This window comes from Manis javanica, chromosome 4 (genome assembly GCF_040802235.1).
Source record: "Manis javanica isolate MJ-LG chromosome 4, MJ_LKY, whole genome shotgun sequence".
Lineage (NCBI taxonomy): Eukaryota > Metazoa > Chordata > Mammalia > Pholidota > Manidae > Manis > Manis javanica.
The window spans coordinates 13,722,864-13,746,388 of record NC_133159.1 but is presented as its reverse complement, the minus strand read 5'-3'; the positions used below and the strand labels follow the sequence as shown (position 1 = coordinate 13,746,388).

At 50.0% G+C, this 23,525-nt stretch overlaps 1 protein-coding gene across 2 annotated transcripts in view; it reads left to right on the top strand.

Annotated features, from left to right (window-relative positions):
• Positions 1–8,723: 8,723 nt before the first annotated feature.
• ALDH4A1 (aldehyde dehydrogenase 4 family member A1) overlaps positions 8,724–23,525 on the top strand; it is a 28,031-nt gene continuing 13,229 nt past the window's right edge. The window contains exons 1-4 of one of the 2 annotated variants that reach the window (XM_017650076.3): positions 8,724–8,876; positions 17,227–17,320; positions 17,917–18,009; positions 22,738–22,785. In XM_017650076.3, coding sequence (XP_017505565.3) covers positions 8,824–8,876; positions 17,227–17,320; positions 17,917–18,009; positions 22,738–22,785 — 288 coding nt within the window. In that variant the 5' untranslated portion in view covers positions 8,724–8,823. Of the gene's footprint in view, positions 8,886–17,226; positions 17,321–17,916; positions 18,010–22,737; positions 22,786–23,525 lie in introns of both variants that reach the window. The other variant, XM_017650075.3, reaches the window with a different exon arrangement.

Genomic DNA, 23,525 nt, shown 5'->3' with positions numbered 1-23,525 from the left:
GGCAGAAGCCTGTAAGGGTGAAACTTAAAAAGAAACAGCTCTCAGGCATCCTCAGTAACGTCCAGCCGAGAGAGGGAGATAAAATTTCACATCGTCTCTCCCTTTCCAAATCTAGCCCCGTTGTCATTGCCACTGCCTCTTTTGGGATAGCTGTTGCCTTCTGGCTTTTCCTGCTTCTCCGGTTTTATGCTCTAAAAACTGGGATTGGCTCTCTGCCTGCCTGGGACATGGAGGTCACTGGTTCTGTATTTTAGCTGTCTTTGCAAGTGGCTGTGGATCTTGGAAAGGCTTTGCACCTGTTTTGCCCACTGGGCAATTTAAAATGTCTGGGAGCCATATGGACAGGTGGGACAAGTGAGGTAGGTACTTTTTGCAGCCTTATTAATATTTCCCCACCAATATTGGTTCATGAATGCTATCATTTTGTCAGTAGACCAATGGTTTAATGCATGTACGACGGTCAGTTATGGGATTTTCAAAATTTCTGATAGGGCCGGATGATTGTTATTTGGTCTAAACCAGAGTTCTCTTTTTTTTCATCCAACCAAAATTAGATTTCCAATATTATTTTTCCTCTCTGGGGCCATTTGTTGGGTATCTCTTATTAATTTCCCAGATTATCATTGGGGAGAACATCGCTTCAGAGCATGACAGACGTTTGTCTATTGGCTTCTTTAAAAGCAGCATTTTTGGTGGAAATTCAGCATGGTGGCTTCTTTTGGTGTCCAGGGAGTTGGGTCTAGAGTGCTCAGAAACCTTATAGCCAGAGCCGCCAACAGGAGTATGGCATCAAATAAATCTTGGACATAGGAGCCATTTTTAATTTCATCCCCATTGGAGGTTAGGAAACCTCATTGTTTCCATGATATTCCAAAGGATTGAGCCACCCCAAAGGCATACCAACCATTACTATAAATGCTCATGGTTTTCCCCTTGTCCAAGGTACAAACATGAGGTAAGGGCAATAAAACTCAGCTTATTGGGCCAAAATAGCCAAAAGTAAAGGTATGGTCTCAGTGACTTCAAAAGTAGTTGCAATACCATATAGAACCATCTCTATCCTTTAAATAAGAACCATCAGTGAAGAATGAAAAATCTGCATGGATTAGAGGAGTTTTCAATAAACTGTCACAGGGAGTCAAAAGGTGATCTGTCAGCATTAAGTATGTGTGAGGGTTTTCATACAGACCCAACTGTGGTCCTATTAGGAGATCAGAGGCCCTAAGTAGGGGATCTGAGTTTGAGCAAATTGCAATTTTTCTTTGGAGGCTTTATGTCCCTTAAAGAACAAAATTTTTAGCAGGTGGATAAGTGCTGTCTTCCTATGAAGAAGTTTGAGAAAGGTAGCAGAGAAGCAAGTCATCCAGGTACTGTAACAAAGTAGAGCCTGCAGAAGACTATGTCATCCAAATCAGCTTTTAAGGTTTGTGAAAAGTAAGAAGTTTCTGTGAAACCTGGGCATTACTGTCCAGGGGTAGTTCCGGTCTTCCCAAGTGAAAGCAAAAAGATATTGGCTATCTTACCAATTGGAATACTACACATGCGCTGCATAGATCACTAACAGTGAAAATTTTGCTTTGAGTGAGGATGGATGTCAGCAGCTTACAGGGGTTCAGAACAACAGGGTGCCGAGGGGTAACAATGTTACTTATTGCCTAGAGGTCCTACACTTACCTCCATCTGCAGCCACTGGGCTTTCTCACAGGCAAAATGGGAATGTTACACGGACTAGTGCAGGGATGAAACCCTGAGTTTTATAATCTTTTATTCTTGGCTTAATGCCTTGAAGGGCTTCTTTCTTTATAGAGTATTGATTAATTTTGGGGAGAGGTTTTGAGGGATCTATATGAATCTTGATGGAAGGTGCATTGTGAATTCTGCCAATATCAGTTGAAGATTTTGGCCATAAGGAGGATATTAGCTGATCTAGCAGCACATAAACAATGTCATCAGACTCAGCTATAATGCCATCAAATATTGAGCAAATAGGAGATGTTTAAGGGGGGTTTAGTTCCCTTGGTTGGCTATTTTGATTACTATTATTAGATTCTAGAATTATTTTCCCTCTCTTGGAAGAAAGAAATTCCTGCATGATACATATATTTTAAAGAATACTCAGCCCAATAAATAAATAGGGGAGAGGAACTAATGAGAAAAGGGTTTGTAGCTCTCAAGGGACTACATAAAAGGGAATAGGTTCAGAGACAGGAGGCTGTTGAAGTTTATTTCCGATCTCCACTATTTGAACTGCTGTAGTACTCTGAGGCAGGGGCCACTTTATAACAGTGGAGTTAAGCATGGAAAATGCAGCTCTAGTGTCAATAAAGACAGAGAGCGATTCATTCTCAGTCTGGAGTGGTTCCTCTGAGCCAATTGAGAAGTAGGATTGGCAAGAGCCCCTATAGTTCATTGGGGCCCAGTCACTGGAAATAGGACACTGGAAAGATTGGTGAGAAGGCAGGAAGCACCTTGAAGCTCTTATATCTGAAATAGCCTGTTTTCCCCCCCTCAATGTCCGGGTTCTTTGCAATAATAGCAAAGCTAGGAGGTTTTGGTTTTGCTTAGGGGACTTCATTTGCCAGAGCTGAAAACTGAGAATTTTAGCAGTCTTTCCTTTGGTGACTCATCTAGAGTGGGAGCAAACTAGTTTTTCTAATTAACTAAATCTGGAGTGGACATAGGTTCCCATTTTGCCCTGGTCCTTTTAACCAAGAGGAGAAATTCTAGTTCATCCCGTTAATAAACAGAGTTCGATGCTACAAGCTGGATTCAACAACTAAAGGAAGACCAGAATCTTCTTCAGAAACAATCTGAAGCTGATTGTGATAGTCATGAACAAGTTCATCGGGCTTTGTGTGCGAGCCTGAATTTTATTCCAAACAACAGGCTTAGAAAAGTTAACTGCAATTACTTGATGGAGATTTCCAAGTGTTCCGGCATTTTGTCAAGTTAAGGGTCTGTTTCTCTAAATCCCTTTCAGGATGTTGCCCCTGAGCCAGTTTCATCCAGTGCTTGGCCTGGACCTCACCAACAAGCATGGATATTTACTAATATAAATTTGAGAAACCAGGTTGGTAAATTTGAATAATTTTAATGTTTAATTCTTCAGCAAACCCATGCGATCTTCAGTCACCTTAGGAAACTCTTTAACTAATAAGGTTTACCATTTGGCCTAAGTTCAGGGAACATAAGAAACTTGGGGTTTATTTAGATCCTCAGAAGATTGGTTTTAAGTGACAAGGTTTAATAGATTTGAAAGGAAAGGAGCGACACATAGCAGCAATTCACCGGAGAGTTCCGCTTTATTAGGGAAAGGTGCTGGGTTATATAGGAGGGGGCATGAATTGATTGAGGTGTCACTTCTACGGGGCTGGTGGCTGTTGGCTAGGTGCTGGGATTGGGAGGGGGGCGAGAGGTGATTGGGCTTCAGGTGGCGCCCGCCGGAAAAGCCGGAAGTTTGCCATCTTACTGGTGGGGACCCTTCAAGATTCAGGAGAGGAGGGAGCAGAGAGAGATTCCAGAAAAGGGGAAGTTCAGCAAAAGGAGAATGAGGAGGTGGGGACAGTGCAGAGGAAATAGAGGGAAATGGCAGGGAGGGGGTGCCGGGGCGGGGCCATATCACAAGGTGGCTGCCATGGGTGGAGACCAGAAGATAGGGAGGGGAAAAAGAGGCCTCGGAAGTCGTTGGGTTTCTTTTAATCATTTATTTGCCTCAGTTAATTTAGAAACACTATTTTGTTTATAACATTTAAATGTTAACTTAAAATGTTTGGAAGCCTCAAGGTGTAATTAAAATAGCCAACCCATTCAGTTTTTTTTCTTTTTGAGCTGTGGCTTTCTAATTTAATTTTGAGAAAAACAAGTTTGGGGAGATCAAAGGTTCCCCATAATGGCCCTTGTAGCTCTACATTACTTTTGGTTAAGGTGATCTAGTTTGTTAGCACTGTGCTTGAGGAGGGACCATAGTTTTTAAACATAAAACCAGTTGGGGTCCTAGAAAGGGGGGTGCCCACAGAGCATTTTGATGACTGAGATCTCATTTCTTAGAGGTTTTTCTCTAGAGCAAATAAAAGTTATTAACGGTAGTTTCAAGAGGAACAGTCTGGTTCTGAGAGTCAAACCAAATGCTAGCACAGTTCCATTAGAAACAGTCTGACCCCCAAAAGGATACCCCACCGTTTTATCAGCACAGTTCATTGGGGACAGTCCAATCCCCAAGAAGATATGGACTGATGGCTAGCACAGTTCCAATAGGAACAGTCTGCTTCCAAACAGGAGTCAGACCAAAGACTCAGCATAGTTCTTCAGGAACAGTTCACTTCCCAAAAGAATATGGACTAAAGGCTAGTACAGTTCCAATAGAAACAGCCCAATTCCAAACAGGAGTTGGACCAAAGGGCAAATGAGCACTTTTAGAAAGAACAACATCTTAGATCCTGAATCTAGAGAGCTCAGAAATGCAAAGAGTTCAAAATCCAGGAGAAAACACCCTCAAACTCTACAGTTGGCAAGAAAGCAGTGAGATTGATGGGCTCGGTGGGTAATGGCACCTGATTACTCACCAGTCTACAAGTTGTTGGGGGCTGGGTGGTGTGTGTGTAATCTCTGGATCCCACTTCTGACACCATGTAATGTTAACCTTAAATAAGAAACAGTTATGAAACAGCAAAAATGAGTTATTTGGGAACAGTAGAGAACTGCAATCAGGAACATGATTGAAGGAGCTAAGTTTTGTTAATAGATAATGAATTTCTCAAAATGAAATTCTAAATGCAGCTTTTATTTTTTTCGTTTTGACTTGGAAGAAACAAATATTCCAGAGGATGTGTTAAACTAATTAGGTTTATTGGCATGTTGAATTACTTTGAGAAGCATTTTTTTTTCCCAAACAAGCAGTGATAAGCCTTCTTTATATTGTATTTACATAGTTTATATGTGTTCTAGAAATTAGGTGACATTATTAGGAATCTGATATGTTCTGGCATAATGTTATTATCTGTAATCTCTTCCTTTCTGAAACTGCTGTCATTAAACTGAGAATCACACTAGGGGAATTGAACCTGAGTATCAGGGTGATTCCTTTGCTGATTTTCATGCAGGTGCAGCAGCAACGGCGTCTATACAGGTATGGCACACGTGGATGAAGTCAAATCTGCTTTTATAAAAAAAGACCTCTCAATTAAGATAGGCTAATAATGGTTATGAATCGGCGAGTAGCTGGGGCTATGGGAAATCCAAGACAGCTGCTTGGTTCTTCCAGAGCAAACCCTATTTTGGGTTTTGATGTTCTTTTTATCCACCTTAATGCTCTTAAGGAACATTATTTTGGTCCCCAAAGACCTCAGACTTTCTTCCACTGTGCTTTTTGAACACCTGCCACTTCATTCGGCTGCCACTTAGCATGAATTACCAACCAATACGTTGTCATTATTGTATGTGTATTTTCCGGATGGGGTGTAGCCTTCCCCTGTGGTAAGGCTGATGCCCTTACAGTAAAGAAAGGGTTAGAGCATATGTTTCCCACTAGAGGTATGTCTTTCACAATCTCCAGTGATGGAGGTACCCACTTAACTGGGCAAATTATACAAGCCTGAATAAAAAGGCTTGCAAACTTCTTGGCCTCAAACATAAGATGAAATAGTCACTGGCAGGCCAATGCCTATTACATAAGACCTTTTACTGATCCCTTGTTATCTCACACTAGTCTGCAAATGTCTAATGCCTTATACTTAGCCTTATCATAGGCAAATGATGCCTTCCCAGGTCCCCAGTTCAAAGGATCCTGTTGGTCACAGAGTGGAGCATGGTGACTGGGCATTCTGGAACTGTCACCAGTTGTAAAACTCTTTACAGCCCACGTGGAAAGGCCCTTTCCAAGCCCTTCTAACTAACTCTTGTGCAGCACAATTGCAGGGGGTTGACTCCTACATCCACGTTTCTCACTTAAAAGGGCACCTGTTCCAGAGTGGCCCATGGAAAAGATAATTCAGTGACTGAATTATTGCTTCTTTTTTCATTGTTATGGGACTGGTGCCAATCCATTTGCCTGACCACACCCCTCGTTTGTTGGACCATAGAGAAAGTCAAATGATGTTTTGAAAAAAGCCACCTTATGGATTCCAAATGGGAAAACTTGATTCATTAAGCCAGATATTCAGGTATAATGTCAAGACCCAAAGCTTGGAGTCTACCTTGTATGAGCCTATACTTAAATCTTCCCTTCAGTTCTAATTTCACAGGGTATGTTTATTACACAGAAAATTCAGTGGGGGGAAAATCTATAGAAATCCTGCCAGGTAACATTACCAGGAGGGATAATCACACAAATAAAGCAGGCAGATTTTTATCAGTGATACTGTGGCTATAGGAATTCATGGGGAACCTCTTGAAAATCTCCTGGGATACACTGATGCTCATGCTTTAATTACACATTATATTTCCTGTCACAGTGCCACGTGTCCCCATTCCCTTCACCTTGTTTGTGGGTGGGCCCCAATCCCAACTAATGCTAATCAGGAAGAAGGGAAAGGTTGGGAGGCAGCATGGAAACAGAATGAGGCAATCAACCACTGGCTAGAGAAAACTACCTCCACCCAGCGAAGCCTCTGCTATGTTGCCTCAGATGGAATCAGAAGTAGCCATGAAAGGTGGCCTATTATCTGCTGAAACTAAAGAAACACACTTTGGAAAACTTATGGTCCTCTCAACTTGTGAGAAAAAATAGAAAGGACTTGTAACTTACGCCTTTGCTCCCTGACAGCACTGGCTCCTAAATTAAACCAGCAAAAGCCCATGAAATAGTACAGGCAGTGGGAATAGGGACCATTCATGAAAATAACCGAATACTTCCCATGGGTAGCTGATGGACTCTGCTTACTAATAGTCATACTGGTTAAAAAACATGCTGATGTTTGTTCAGGATTTATTGGATGGTTTTCTTACCTATGTCATTAAGCTATAACCACTACTGTAATTTAATTATGCTTCTGTTATAGTATTTCAGGTGGTGTGCTAGGTGCCGGAGGAAACAATGGCAGGACAGAGCCTGAATCATGTTAGCTAGGAAGTTAGAAATTATTCAGAAGGCATATTCTTGATAAGTAAGTTAGGGAGGGTCATGAGGCCAGAAAACCGCTGAGTCATTGAACATTGTCCTGGACAACATCAACGTATGATCATGATATGCAGCTGAGGGTTGATACCTGACCATAAGGGGGAAATTGTGAAATAGAATGAAATTATATGGTTTCCTAGGTGGTCCCCACAGGAGAAGGGCCATGCAAACTGCAGAGGCCCCTGTCAGCCAGGTCAGCTGCTGTGCTGTGAAGATGCCCTGTCATTCTCACCTGTGTTACAAGATTCACAACCTCTCAGCCCACACCAGTGGAAAAACAGCTTGGAATGCTCAAAAGAAGATAACCAGGTCTGGTTCTTGTGTCCCTAGTAGAATCCTTTAGGTGAATACCTAGCAATCCTAATTGTTGCTTCCTCTCACATGAAGATGGCATCAGAAAGTTCATTGTTCCTTCAGGACAGTGTCCCTAATGTATTCATTGACAGAACCTTGTTTCCTGCACCCACCCCTCCTTTGTAAAAAAAAGGTATTTAAGAAGTTCCCAAAGGGGGCCTTGCAGCAGTTAATCAGAACGCGATGATGGACTGCTCTTGGGCCATGGTCCTCAGTAAGACATTGACTACGTTTTCTTCCTTAAAGGCAATGGTCATGTTGATTTCAGTTGACAGGTGTTATTATTACCCCCATGTTATAGATATGGAAACTGAGGCCCAGGGGAGCTATATATTTTGCCCCTGTCATAAGAAGGAACCGTAATCAGCATCAGAACTCTGACTAAGCAGGTTCTTGGAGGAAATATAAACAAATTAGAATATTGTTGGAAATGCTGTCAACAGTACTTTAGGAACAGAATGGGTCCCTGAGACCCCCGTCATTAGGAAAGCTTCAGAACCCGAGTTTTAAGTGTTCACTAACTTCTTCAAGAGAAAACCGAAATTTTGATCTGGGGGAAAAAGGGAGCAATAAAACTGGTTCCTTGGCCAGAGGCTCTGAAGGAAAAGCTAAACACAGACCGCCTGGGTTTAATCATTCTTTTATTGCTCACAATCTGCAAGGATGCAAAGCGCCAGGTCCTGGGACAATTAGCGGCCCCGCGCCAGGCCGGAAGGTGGAGGGAGGCTGGGTCCCGGCCAGGAGGATGCAGGTAGGGAGGTCACTCATCCCAGGGATTGCAGCCCTCGGGTAGAGGAAGGGGGCTGGGTGCAGGGTGACCCTGCAGAGTCGGAGTCTGGTAGCCACCGGATAACGGCCGCCGGACTGGCGGGTTCAGGACTCCCGCTGCACCTGCTGCGCGGACTAGCAGTTCTTCCGCCCCGCCTCCACGTGCCCCATCCCCGCTCTCTCATTGGCTCTTTCGGCCCTCTCTCCTGTCCTAAGAAGGCTGTAATAAAACCGTCCCTCTGATTGGCCCAGGGGCTTCCATCTGTCACTCTGATTGGTCAATATAGCCACGCCCTCTCGCCCTCGGCCTCCCTCCTCGGTCATACCAAAAGAGAAGAGGGGGAAACGTATATTTCAAGGTTCTCTTTTGGGTTACCTTGTGCTATAATGGCCCCTATAATTCCCTCAGAAACAATAGTTTTGTTAGCACAAGGTACACAGAAGGTATTTCGGTTGCCTCCGACTCGGAGGACGACCGAGTGATCCGGTCCCCCTGCCGGCTGAGGTGGTGCGCTCCGGGCGGGGCAGCGCCATCTGGCCGCGCCTGGGACCTAGAGTTGCGCGGAGAGCAGGGCCTGGAGCTCGAGATGCTGTCGCCGACGCCCCCGTTCCTCCGCGCGCTGCTGGCCCGCCCCTGGAGGTGGGTCGGGTGAGTGAGCCCGGGGCTGGGGTCCCGAGCGGCGCCTGCGGGTCCCAGGTCCTGGGAGTCGCAGGGCACTCCCTGCGCACACTCCCTGCCGGGTCCCTGGGGCGCCCTGTCGCCGGGGGTCGCTTCGCTTAGGGCCCCCTGCTCCTCACGAGGCCTTCCTTCTACTGCAACCCCTCGTTTTCTTCCTTCGGCGAGGGGAACCCCCTTCCTGAATCCTGTGGCGGAGGGGGGCGGGGTTGTCCCTCGGTGCCCTCGCGGCTCCCACGCTCGGGAAGTAGCCTCCTACGCTCTTGTGTTAATCCTTCACCTCGATTTTCGAAATGTTCCCGCCCGCCTCGCTGGCTTCCTCCCAGGGGCCGTTTTTAGCACCCTTGAGTCCTCTCTCCTCTCTTTCGACTCGGGATTTTGACCTCTTTTTCTCTTCCCCCTTTTTTCAAGTTACTGCTGGGCAGAAAAGGGACTCCTTTCTTCTGGCAGGTGGAAATGTTAACAGAATGCTTATAATGTGCCAGATGCAGTGCTCGGCACTTGGTGTATGCCTTATTGTGATGACTGAGTTAATGTGAAGGGTCCTGAAAGTGCCTGGGCAGGTAGGCAGCCTAGTTATTATTAATCAGGATCATGATCACTTTCATTTAAACTGTTGCAAACCTCCATACTGCGGAGTTGGGCTCCTGGACCCTTGCCCACGCAGTGACATGTTCTCAGAGTCCCTTCCATCTCTGGGTTAGGTGTGGGGAAGTAGGTAGGACACAGACCCTGCCCCAGAGGGGCTCACAGTCTGGTGAGGCTGCTCCCTTATGGACTGGTGTTTCTGTGGACCTCCCTTTCAGAATTGGGCAGTCCCCCGCCCCCAGTTTGAGTTTTGTTTACCTGACCCCTAGGACTGTCACCAGTCTTCCCTGCTGAGCTGTGCTTTCTGAGTTAATCAGTGTCCCAAGGGGTGGCATGGGATGCCCTGGGCACAGATGAATCTGAGCACTGCTCTCTGTCCTCACTGTGTGGGTTTGGGATAGAGAAGGGCGGAGGGCAGGGTTCCTGACTTGAGCCTAGATTGGGGGCCACACTTGCTATACCCTCAGCTTGGTCCCAGTTGCAGGCATCTCCATGCACTCAGAGACAACCCATCTCAGACTCTGGATGGAAGCCCCACTGATTGACTTGTTTACTGAGCACCTAGCATGTGCAGTGCTGTGCTAAACACTGGAGGAAGGGGACCCACATCCATTCACATGTGGATGGGGCCTTCCAACAATTTTTGGTTTACTAGAGGAGAAAGGCTTAGACATAACTTCCCCTAAAATCTGGTAGAAAGCAATCCATATTCTAAAAAAGCCCATAAAAACAGTAATATTTATCCAGCAGCCAAACACATAGGCTTGGCACAGTGCTGATAAGCACTGTTATCCCCATGTTACATATGGGAAACTTACCTGCCAGTTAAGGCAAAGGTAGGACAAAAATCACAGTTGGTCTAACACCAGAGTCGTGTTCTTAAGCACAAGGCCTCTTGAATGGAGAAAAAGCATTTTGCAACCAGAGAGAAAGCTTTTGCAACCAGATCCACAGGCCTCAGGTTACCTTCTGTGATATAGCAGCTGGCTCGATGCCCTAGATAGAGTTTCTCAACCAAGGCACTGTTAGCATCGTGAGTTGGCTAATCGCTTGTTGTGGGAGCTTCCTGGGAAGTGTACATCTTTACCAGCATTCTTGGCCTCTACCCACTACATGCCATTAGCACCCCACAGTTGTGACAATGTAAAAATGTTAGACATTGCCAAATGTCACCTGGGATATGTGTGTGTGTGTGCAAAAAATCACTCCATGTTGAGAGCTGTAGTGCTAGGAGACAGCTTTGATGTTTCCTGGTTCATTTATTTGACACACCTGTGGCATTTATGGAGGAACATTTGAGGACACATTTAGTCATGTCTCGGTGCCCTGTATGTGAAACTAGGGCTGAGGAAGAACCCCCTCTTTTGAGGAACTGGGGTGGGTGATGTTTTTAGTGGGCCCCTTTTTGCCTGCAGCGCTGGGAACCTCAGCCAGTTCTTGAAAATATATTTTTGATTATGCGTTTTCTCTCTATTTAATGAGTGTCCATTGTAAAAAGTACAGATAAAGCAAAAAAGAATAAAAGCACCTGGAGTCTCACCACACAGAGGTAACCACCGTCATCACTGTGATTAATGTCCTTTTAAGTCTCCATGATGTATGCTTTGAAAGGACAATATAAATACGGGTTCATCTGCAAACACTTTCTTGGAGCTTTTTCACTTCATGGACTTGTCTCCCTTACTGGATGTCCCCTAAATATGTCTAGACACACTAGAATTATGTCTGCACCTGGTAAACCTGCAGCAGATATTTGGTGAATGAGTGAATTTTCCCATGACTCTTTCCTTGTCAACAGAGACAGCACAACTGGTTTTGAGACCTGGCTTTTATGGATGGCCCAGGGATGGCGACTAATGACAATGGCCATCCATTTTATGTGGATTATTTTACTTAGCTCCTCAGCAGCCGATGATGTAGGTGTTACTATTCCCATTTCACAGCTGAAGCAACTGGGGCCCTTGGAAATTAAGGAAACCTTGTCCAAGGCTTTAAGCTAGTAAACACCAGGCCCCCAGTTGTCTGCCTTCTGGCCCCTTTGGCCTTGACCTCTTTTTCTAAACTTTATCCTGAGTGTCCTGGTTATGTCTCTGCAAATTCTCTTTGGAAAGAGACAAGATAAATGTTTATATTGTATGTATAATACAATATTATAACTAGGCAGGGGGCAGTAGACTTACAGTGAATGTTAATTTTTGCCCCCTGCTTGCTCTTGTAGCAGACCCTGCTGGGTGCCAGAGGTCCAGAGATGACTCCCACTGGGGCCCCGAGACCAGGGGGCTTGTTGGCTGGAACTGGCCACCGCGCTGTCCCCTGCAGGAATCCAGGGTAACCCTAGACTCCTCTCAGCACACCTGCCTGTTTAATTTTCACAATTCCAAAACCACCCAGTGCTTGTCCCAGCCTTCCTGCCCATTGGATGGGCACAGGTGGTGATGGGCCAGGAGCTGGCTTGTCCCATCATTCCCTGGACATGTTCTGTTATCTCTCTAAGCAGTGGCCGGGTAGTGCTTCTTGCCTGGAATTTCCTCCCCTGGCCACCTTTGTGAAACCACCCCCACCCAGCATTCTGTGGACTTGGCAAGACAGCTTTCCCTTGGCCCTTCAGTGTCCTGTCTATAAAGTGGGGAAAAACCTATTAACAGCAGCATAACACTCGGGTTAGTGATGATGTGACAAATGGCTTGCTGGGGCCAGGTACCCAGAGCGTGTTCTGTAAATAATTGAGTGATGGAATAAATAGAGCCAGCAGTGACCCTAACACTTACCCGTGAAGTTGTCAAAATCCCCACTCGGGCAGCAGCTGGCCCTCGCACACCTTGGAACCCTTGCTCCGACTGCACAGTACCTGGCTTGGCACATAGTGGGTACTGAGCAGTTGCTGTTGGAACCGTCCAGAAGACAGCAGCAGGTGGATCCTGGCTCCCCTTCTTAGCGGCTCTGTGGCCCTGGTGGTGTTACTCATCCTCTCTGCTGCCACATGTTCCTATTGGAAAGTAAAGATGATGATTGTAGCCAACTTATAGGATGTGCCTGGACATTACAGAATTCCTGTTCATTTTTCAATAAATATTGTTTCAGTTGTTATTTTGATCCCCTCCTCCATGAGTGGGCTGCTCTGAGGGCCCATCCTTGGTCGGGAAAATCAAGACAGGAGGGTCCCAGCAGCACAAGGGTGGTGGCAGGTACCACTCAGCCGTCCTCACTTCTTTCCCGTTATTCTAACTAATTCCCCTGATGCAAACCCCTTCTGTTGGTGTTGGCCCCGCCACTCGCCTCCTGAGGATGGGAGACACACCTGCCTTTCTCGGGGGTTCCTTTCCCCATAGACCCTTTGCTGGTGGAGAAAACATGGAGTGGAAAGCCCTGGGCTGAGCTGTCAGAGCCAGGGGACAGCTGTGTGACCTTGGGCAAGCCACTGCCCATCTGGAGGCCTCCTCCCTTGGGTGGGAAATGCTAGGAAAAAGGAGGTGCTATGTGGACATGAGAGGAAGGAATATGGGGCTCTGGCCTGCTGCAGGGGCTTCTGCCCTAGGATATGTCTCCCATGTGCAGAAGACCTGGTTGCAAATCCTGCTCTCTCACTTGGTGAGTTGTGACCACGGGCCACAGGTGAGTACTATAATCTCTGAGCCTCAGTTTCTTCATCTGCAAGACAGAGGTAAAAATAGCACCTTCCTCATGGCATTTGTAAATTGGATTCAGTGAGTTAATCACTTAGCATAGTGCCAGGCATGTCGTAAGTGCTTAATAAATACTCCTTGATGTTTTCCGGGGCAATAAAGTGGAAACAGCTCATCCTGGGCTTGATGCCCCTCCCTTCTGGACCTGCCCTGGGCCTTGCACTTTCTCTGCTCACTTCCATTCCTGGCCCCTTATCTCAGTGATAAAGAGGATTGCTCTTGTCAGGTCCTAGATAACAGCTGGAAAAGCCTGGAAGCTGAATGGAGCAAAAGTACTTTCTACTCCTTGACCTTAGTCATCCCTGACCCAGCTACCGGGACTTGGGCCTGGGAGTCCAGTCCTGGGATCCTGGTGTTGGCTGTGACGTCACTTGTGTGTTGTTTTAAGAGGTATTTCTCAAGTGCTTACCACGGGCCAAGCGGTGCATCTAGTGGTGAATGAAACAGACACAGGCCGGCCAAGTGGAGCCAGTGGCTTGGGCTGGTGTGCAGACAGCTCCATAATAAGGGTTCCTGGTGCTGTGAGAAAGGTGTTGGGCTCTGAGATGACCCAGTGGGGGCCCTGTCCAGGTGTGTGAGGCTAGCAGAAGGAACCCCGAAAAGACTACGGTGGCTGGATTGCAGCAGACGAGTGCAGAGGGATGGTGGGTGATGGGAGGCGAGTCGAGACCTCAGGAAGGATTCTGATTTTCTGTTGTAGGAGAAATGAGAGGCCACTGAGTAGTTTGGGCCGAATGTTTACTCTGTCTCTGTGTGGTGATGAGTGTTCCATGTTGAAACTATAACTGGCTGTGGTTTGCACAGTAGCTTGGGGACAATGGAGCAGAAGTGGCTCTTGTCCCCGTCCAGGCAAAAGCTGCTGATGTCTTAGGGGACCAGGGCAGGGGCTGAGGGTGACCTGGGAGCTCAGGCCTCCAATTTTCGTCTTCACTTTTCCCCCTCTAAGTTTCTGGGGTCCCCTTGGCTGGCCCCACACTCTGTCCAGCCCTGCCATCGCCCATTGCTAGGTATGTTCTGGTATTGTGGCATTTTGGCTCAGGTGCCAGGACCTGCAGGGGTGACGGAGGTCAGGCCCTGAGGCCCCCTGGTGAGCAGGAGTGCCTCAGCTGGTTAGGACAGCCTGAATCAAATTCACACTCAGCCCTGTGCCTCCTTGCTGAGGGGGGGGGCACCGAGAGCCGCTCTGAGAAGGGTCAGGGTCGATTCCTCACTACACCCCGGACCAGGCACCTAGTGGGTGCTCGGGATGCTGGGTGCTCGGGATGCATGTGGTGGATAAATGGGTGAGCTGTACTGACCAAATCTGAGTTGTCTCTGTGTCCCTTCAGTGTGGAATAAATGTGTGCTGGCTGCATGAATGAATGAATGACTTAGGAATGCCAGATCCTCAGAGGCCCCAGGTCCTGTGAGTGATAAGTGCCTCCCCCTGAGCCAGTGAAGGGTGCTCATGAACCAAAAAAAAAAAAGTTTGTCCGGCGTCCCTGGATTATTTTTGGATCTAGTTGACCCAGGCTGATCTTTGGACAAGTCTGTTACCCAAGCCACATTCAGACGGCCTGACAGAGAACTCGGCCAGGGTCCAGGGACTTTGCTGGCATAGCAAAAACCATGGGGATGTATGGTCCTGAGGACCTATAGGACCTTTATTTCTGACACTGCCTGGGTGGGAACAGGGTGAGCTGGTAGCTGCGGCGTTTTCAGCTCCTGCCCTGGGTGGAACCCAGTGCTATGGGATGAAGTCTATTCCAGCGTTATTTATTGCATGTCTTGTCTAGCCCCTGATCCTTGGGGGGTGTCTGGAAGTCAGTTTGCCTTTGAATACCTGGCCTGCCTCGTGGAGTAACGTTCTGGAAGACCTTTACAATGTACTTAGAAAAACAGCACGGGAGGGGTGAGGAAAGGCAAGTGCTTTCAAGCCTCACAAAACCCCTGCAAGGGAACATGGTCTTACCCCCATTTTGGAAACAGAGGCCTGCAGAGTGTGTGGTAATGTGCCAAGGTCTCAGAGCAGGTGTGGGTTTCGGTCCTAGGCACATCTGCTTCCAGAACCCGGGCTTTGTGCGCCCACCAGGAGCTTGGGGTCCAGGCTGAGGTGGGTGCCTGCCTCCTGGCTCCCAGCCCAACTCTCCTGACCATCACTCTCTGGCTCAAAGAGGGCATGGCTGGTTGTGGTGTGTGCTGCCTCTGAGGCCCAGAGGGACGCTGCTGGAATCCCAGGTGGCCCTGGGGGCGGGTGGTGGTGGTGGGGTAAGTGCTGCCCTCCCCTTTCTGGGCTGCTGTTGAGGCTGTGGCTGCTGGTATTTTCTGGCTTCCGTTCTTCCCCACCACAAGAGGTGCGGATCTGAATTTATGGAGCACATTTGTAGCTTTGCTTTATTACCTCTTCAGAGCTCCATAGTGACCCCGTAAGACAGTGTCACCATTTGACACAGGAGGAAACCAACTCCTAGACAGTGACTTGCCCAAGACTCCACAGCTAGTGGGGGGTTGAGGTAGCCCCACATTTCTCCCTTTGGTTAGAGGAAGGTGATGCCTGAGGAATGTGAATGGTTTCCTGGGTTGTGGGGGTGGGGAGAGAAGGCCCGCCTCCCTTTGCCCTTGGGGATCTTGGGTCACCTGGCCCTGCCTTCTCTCCCCCTCCTCAATTGCACTGGCCCCTTTCTGCTCCCCCGTCACTGCTTCCTGCTCTGGGCCCTGCACTTGCTCTTCTCTGGACTGGAACGTTTCTTTCCAGCTCTGCAAACCTCCACATCTCCATCAGGGATCACCCTGTGACCCCCCCTGGCTATAGCCCCAGCCTCCCCCTGACACGCTCATTTTCATGTTCCCTCTGTCATGCGTTTGTTTCTTGCTTGTGTCCCCCACCGGAGGTCAGCCGTGTGCAGCCAGAGGCCTTGCCATCCTGGCCGCCGCTTGAACTCCAGTGTCCAGCATGGTGTCCGAGGTGCAACAGGAGCTCATTAACCTGACAGAGTGAATGGAGGACCTGCCCTCCCAGGCCTGGGTTTTGTGTCCAGGTTTTGTTCTTCCAGGCTTTCCAGGCTGGGGCTTGGAGCTTCCAGACCCCTTCCTTGTGCAAAAGAAAAAAGTGCCCCTGACCCTGAGCCAGCTCGTTTGTTCTCCTGCTGGGTGTAAACAACCTTACAGAACTCCAGCCTCTGCCAGGGTCACTCTGGGACCAGGAGGAAAAGGGATGCCACAAGTCCCCTTCATCATTTTGTCTAAGTACAGACAAAAACAGTGTCACTGTACCACTGCCAGAGTGTCAGACATCCACTTCTTTGGCTCAGTGAGGGGACTAATGACATTTTACCCAATCAGAGAATTGCCCCCATGTCCTGACAGCATCCAATCCGGAGCAGACCCTGGCTTCCTTAAATCCTCCCCAAATCACTCAACCAAACCATGTCCTATGGCAGTTTCTTCCCAACACCCTCTTTCTGCGAGGCCTGTTGGTCCCCCAGGTGTGTGTTCTCCCTCCTAAAGGACGTGCCCACCCACACCCAGGTGTGTTCCCACTGGTGTCTGGCTGTTGGGCATTGACACCAGAGAGAGACGATAATCTGGGTGTTTATGGACTCAAATCCAGGTTTGTCCTGGTTTTGATTATGAACTAGTCTTTTTTTTCTTGTAGGACCCAAATTACCTTATTTCTATAATGGGCCACTGCAGAGGCCACCTAGCATTCACTGGAGGCCTCATCCGGTCTGATAAGCCCGATGGGCCTTGGGCGGCCTTTGCCATCTGTATTGTGTTCACTTACACATAAGGAAGCAGGCCTGGAGGAGAAGCCTCGCAGCTGGGGCCCCAAGTCTGCAGTGGCTGACTCTGAAGTCCTGGCTCTCACCCGCCCATCCTCCCCCCATTCGGCCCCCAGGCACTAGTTAGCAGTGGGAACTTGGGTTTTGGACCCCAGTTCTGTAGTTGCTCTGGATTTCAGGATTCTGGACCAATCCAGGACCCCTCATTGGAGGCAGAGGGGCTGGGCCTGGTGGTGTCTACTGCTGACCTGTCTGACTTTGTTCTCCACCCTTGTACCCCAGGCTGCGGTGGAAGCACACCTCCTCCCTGAAGGTGGCCAACGAGCCAGTCTTGGCCTTCACACAGGGCAGCCCCGAGCGAGATGCATTACAGAAGGTAACAGGAGGGTGGGGTGCACCCAGCAGGCATAGGGCATGGAACAGAGAAAGCCTTCAGTGGCCCCAAAGATGCCTCTCCACACCTACAGCTGTCCCCTGCTCCTGCCATGCCCTCAGCCTTGGAAGGAAATCAGGGGCCTGGGGAGAGCTGTGCATTTAGATGGGAGGCTGGGAGCAGCAGGATTGCAACCTGGGCCACTTTGGGGCCTCCAGCCAGGTTGGAGTCATCAGTCTTCAAATGTTTTATGCTTAAAAATATTCTCCCATTAGTTAGATGAATGAATGAATTAAAATCATCATATTTTAAAAATTACAGCATTTCACAAATTTCAGATGCAGTTTAAAAATTTTTTTGTATTGGGAGGACCTGGCAACACTGGGCTCGCATTCCTGAAGGACAGCAAGTGAAGTGGACAGGGCCTGAGTCCTGCTCCACAGCCCCACCCGGAGCACATGCTTTCTGACCTCAAACTGGCCCCCTTCTCGTTTCTCTGTTCTCGCTTGGGCGTCTGCATTTGCAGACTCCCCGTTTGGAATTTAGGCAGGGCAGAGAGGGGAAGGGAGTGTCCGTCTGCCCTCTTGTCCTCTCCCCAGGCCTTGAAGGACTTGAAGGGCCGGACAGAAGCCATCCCTTGCGTGGTGGGGGACGAAGAGGTGTGGACCTCGGATGTACAGTACCAGGTGTCGGTAAGTCCACTGGGTGGGTAGGGCTCACCCTCCGCCTTGAACCCGGGGTCTGTCTCGGGCAGTCTATCAGCATCTAATGTGGGGTCCCTGCTTCCAAAGGGGTTTTTAGTCACTCCCAGGCTTTTAATTCAATTCACTGGTATAAAACTTCCAAAGGCAACCTGGGGGCTATCATCAAAGTGCCCCCTTGACACCTGCCAAGAGGAAGTTAAAAATGACTGCCGTCAGCTTCGTCATCTCATCAGTAAAGTTAAACTGTTGACCACTGGAAGGACAGTCACCAAAGCCCTGGTCTGTATTTGAGAACCACTGGTCTAGCCAGTGGTGAGCTCAGCTGAAGTAGGTACCCAGGGTGAGCCAGGTGTCACCGCCTCCTAGAAGCCCTCCTGTTGGAGCTGGGCTCCTTCCACAGGCATATCTGAGAGGCCCTGTCGCAGCTGCACAAGCCCTCCTTCAGGCCCTGTCCCTCCCCTCTGAGGTAGGAAGAGCAGTAAGCAGCTGCCCATTTTAGAGATCTCAGGACAAGCTTAGATACTGAAATGACCTGCCTGGGGTGACGCCGTCAGATATGGAGCAGGGATGGTAGATCCACGTTCTCCAGAACCATAGTCCATTGATTTTGACTCAAGTGAATTCATGTATACTGTTTTTCTGAAGAGGATTTAGAAGCAGCATGTTTATTCGTATACAGTGCAGCAAGACCTGCTAGTCACAAAATGACAATCATGACATTCTAGGCTGTTTCTGGAGACAGCCACAGCCTTGCCTTTAAGTCTCCTGGTGGCCACGGAGAAGAGGAGAACACATCGCTCACATAAGGCAGAGGGTTCTTGAAATCAGTTCCACCTGCATGGTCGGAGAAACACAGCCATCCCTGATCCTGGGCCCAGAGAGAGATTCTCCCAAGGGTGTCAGAAGGACAGTGATGTGACCAGCGGGATGCCCAGAAAAGTCACACCTCTCATGCACGGATGTTTCATGGCTGCTTTTCGCACACCCTCACTCTGGGCCAAGGATGTCATCAAAGTCGCATGCCTGGGGACGCCAAGAGGGCCACCCTGCAGGCCCCATCTGCTGCTGGGCTGGGTTGTCCATCTGGAGCTCAGATTGCAAACTGACAGACTATAGCCGCCACATGGTTAGAACACAGCAGAGGGGCCACACTGCCCAGCGGCCTGCATCCTGCTGCCCCCCAGTACAGTTTCCAGCTCCCTCCGCCTGCCCAGCTCTGTTGCCTCTCTGGCCCTTGCAGGCCTTTTGGGTTGCAGGCCGGCCAGAGCAGTGGCCAGTCTGCTTGTCCCTCAGCCACCCTCCTTAAGCCTTCTGCCGGCAGGGCTTTTGCTAACTATGCGACCTCTGTGAGGTCGGCTCGCCCTTCTCAGCAAGTCGCTGGAAGGCTTTTGGTTTGTTGACGGCTAAAAAGCAACACCCACTTCTGCGCCCCGAGTGTTGGTTTGAGGGTGCGAGTGCCGTCCTTCTGTGACAGTTGGTATGATGAGGATTCATGGCCGAATGGAAGTCTGCAATGTGCCCCCACAAGGTGGCCTGAGGGGGGACCCCCTTGGTCTGCTCCCACCCCAGGCAGAGGACCCCTCCCATCCCTTTATGTCCCTTGTGTGGCTGTGACAGTTTTAGCTCAGGAAAACTTAAATACCCACTTCAGTGATGAACAGAAGCAAAACGTGTGTGTGTGTGAATGATGTGTGTGTACGTGTACACAAACATATTTTGAAACTCCATGTATATGGATTTATGTGGAGTTTCTAGCTTTGTGCAAAACAACCGCTGCAAAGTGATGCCATGGTATATAAATGAGGTGGCTTCCTCTGTGGCCGTGTTAGCTAGAGACCTGTGTGAAGGTAGAAGACGGCTCCCAAAGGGGCTCCCCTGCCGGGCAGGGTCTGCAGGCGTGGAGTTCCTTCCCACTTCCCAGGGGCAGCAAGAGGCTCAGTGAGCTGCAGAACAGAGGCAGCCAGTGGGCCTGGAGGATCTGGGGTGGAGAGCTTGTGGCCACAACACCCTGGGCTCTTGTGGCCATGGTTAAGGACCCTCTTCGAGAGCACTGGGGAGCCATGGGAGGGCTGAAGGAAGGTGAGACTTCCCAGAAGAGCCCTGTTGCTTGTTACAGGGCAACCAGGGAGTTTGGGATGGGAAGTGGGGGCGGGCCACGGAGGAGGCTTTGTGGAGGAAGCCACGAGAAGAGCCAGAACAAAGTCCTAAGGATCCCAGCCCGAGGTGGCATGCGGCGGGCCTCCGTGGATGGTCTGCCCAAGCTGCCGAGCTCCTCACCTGCCCCGACACTGGGCGCTGGGGCCTGTGAACTACAGGCACAGCTCCCCGAGGCCGCGCACCGGACCCCAGTCGGGCCGGTCGGATTTCCTGCCCTGAACTCAGCACCATCAGCAAGCCGCTTGCTTGCGGGGCTGGGTGCTGTGGAGACCTCTGTGGGACCAGAAAGGCAAAGGAAGTGGGTCTCCTGAAAGATGCACATGCTGATTCTCAGAGGAGGGAGATGAAGAGAGAAGCCTCCGAGTTTCTTCCTAAGCCCCAGCCTAGTTGCCGTAAGGAGGCCCCTCGCCGCCCGCCTGCTGGTTGTGTGTCTGGGCTGCTTGCCCTTCCTGTGCCTCCGCTTTCTCCTTGTAAAGTGGGGGTTGCAGTCAGGCTCTAGGGTGATTGTCAGACTTCAGTGGATTAATCTGTGTCAAGCACTTAGTGCCTGAGCACAGGAAACTGAACATGAGCATAGTAGGGCCTGCTGAAGAGAGAACTAGGTAAAAGAACAAATTAAAAAGAAGCAAGGAGCACATGTCTGTTGTAACCCCTGGACGCTATTCACAGTGATGTCAGGGGACTTTCAGTAACCCGCCCTGGTTCTCATCCAGGTGTGGTGTGGGCCTTGGGGTTACCACTAGCCAGACAGCCACCCCGGCCCCGGCCCAGATCTGAGTCCTGCCTACAGGCGAGAGGGATCCCGAGAGTCCACACAGCGTCTTCTGTTTTCCTGTTGGATTTCTCCACAAGGGGGTTTAGGGACTAATGGTGGGCTAAGCTGGCTCCAATTCCGAGGTGACATTGGCTTGAGAACCCACCTGCCCGGAGTGGATCCAGCCAGGAATTGTTTTGCACTTTTGGTGGACCAGGAAACTCTTGGGTGTATAATTTGGAGGAGAGTAAGGGGTGGCCCTTTGGCAGACTAGGTGAGCACTTTCCGGCTCTGTCCAGATGGAGCCCTGAGCAGGTGTGTGCCAGGGTAGGGTGAGGACCCAGGGACCCCACTCTGAGGGTTTTGCAGATGGCCTGGGGCAGGAGTCACCCATGGAGGCATCCTGGAGGCCCTGCTCCTGGGCCGGTGACCAGAGCACCAGAGCACAGGCTTCGGGCCAGGTCACTCGGCTCCGTGGCTCTACGCCAGGTGTGTGCCCAGGTGCCAGCCGAGAGCAGCTCCCACGACCTTGCTCACTGGGTCTGGGCTCTATAGCTCCTGAGAACCTGCCCCTGCCTGCAGCTCTCAAGGCCGCCATGGCATCTGGGGTTTCTCCGGGCAGCTGGGATTTTGATAACCCCCAGGTGGGCACCTCTGGTGTTCATTTCCCATCCTGCCTCACTGACCTGGCCTTATTGGAACCCAGGAGCTACATTGTGGGGATGCAGTGCTGATTTGGGGTGACTAGTCCCCCTGGGACTGTCTGAACTGAAGGGCCTGGGTCCCAGCCGCCTTTTTGGCCCCTGAGTGTCACAGGCCATCCAGGTATGCACAGGATACAGGTGACCTCCAGGAGTTACAGTGAAGGGGAAGGGCCAAGTTCTACTTCAGCCTAAGTGTTCCACCAACACTTTCTGTGATGACAATGATGGAAACGTTCTGTATCCACACTGCCCATGATGGCAGCCACCAGCTGCACATGGTCATCAGCACATGATGTGGCCAGTGCAGCTGACAAACCGAACTTGAATGTCAGCGGGCATCTGGGGCTAGTGGCTGATACCTTAGAGGAAAGTCCCAAAGGTCCATTTGCAGACTGATTGGCAAAAGTATTGATGATTATGGTATAAAGTATATCACCAGCCCAGGGTTGGGAAAGAAGGGGGATTCTCCCCACTTTAGTGCTCATGCTAGTACCCAGCTCTGCTAGATTCTCCTGGTGAATGTTTGTTGAGGACAAGTGAGCCTGGGTCCCCTGCAAGGGTCTCAAGAAACAATTACCTGGTTCTCTAGGGACTTGGAGGCAGGGCAGAAATCCTGAGCATTTCACAACACCAGCTTACTGTTCTGGGCCTTCCATGGTGACAGCACCCATTTCTGAGCCCAGCCTCATGACAGACCCAGTTTGGAAGAATTTTCTGGTGACCCCATTTGATCTGCCTCTCCATGCCAGGAGGCAGAGAAGCCCCCGGTTCCCAGGTGGGAGGCTCGGAGAAGGAAAGTAAGTTTGCGTAAGGCCCTACAGCTTGTAGGCAGCAGAGCTGGAGTTTTAACCCGTGTCTGTGACCACAAAGTCCACACTTGCCCTGGACTGTGAACATTCTGGAGTGGGAACAATGTATTCATCCAGCAGCAGGTGGGCCTTGATGCTCAGGCAGGAGAGATTGGCCGGGGCTGGGTGACTGCAGAGGGCTTCGTGGGGACTGAAGGGCAGAGGGTGGTGTGCTGAGGACCCCTGCCCTGGAAGCAAGCTCTGAGCCCTGCCCGCCTCTCTCTTGGGCAGTGACCTCACTCCTCTCTTTCAGCCCTACAACCATGGACACAAAGTGGCCAAGTTCTGCTATGCAGACCAGGTGAGTCCCTGATGGCGATGGGCCTGAGGTGCTGCCCCATTCTGCCCCACTGGCAGCTGACATGGAGGCAGACGTCAGTCGCTGCTTCCCTGTCTGGCCATGGTGGGTGGGGTGTAGTTGGGACAGCAGCACTGGGGGAGTCCCTGGGCAGTGTCTTCAGCAGGGCCAGGCACGCAAGGGTTAACGTGAGCCAAGTGAGAGCTGTGTAGGCCAGGCTGGGACATCCCTTGACATGCCTCTTGCCGAGAGGCAGACCCTGGTTTGAGAATGGGGAGTAGATTCTAGAAGGCTGAGTCAGGCAAATTGGAGACATTGTGGTTGGAATGCTAGACAGGGAATTGGCATGGGGGGCCAGCGAGAGGGGATGGGGTGACCTATGGTAGAGGGTTTAGGCGTTGGTGTCACTGACAGTGAGGGCAGTTGGCATCTGGGATGCCAGCAGCAGATGCATGTCTCAGTCTGCTTCTGGCCCAGCAAGGGCAAGGCCAGACTCCCTGACCTTGAAGGGTGGAGGCTCTGGGTGGTGGTTCAAGTGGCCCAGGAATAAGGCAAGGCCCAGGTGAGACCATGACAGAAAATGGAGCAGGTTTAACAGTGCTGAGTCCTTGGCATGCCGACCTATCTGTCAAGTCCCTCAGACATCTCCAGACTGGCAGCAGGATAGGCCTCGAGCCTGGGGTGGCCCAGCTGGTGATGGCACACAGTGTCTCCAGCTTTGGGGAGGAGGGGGCCTGAGGCCT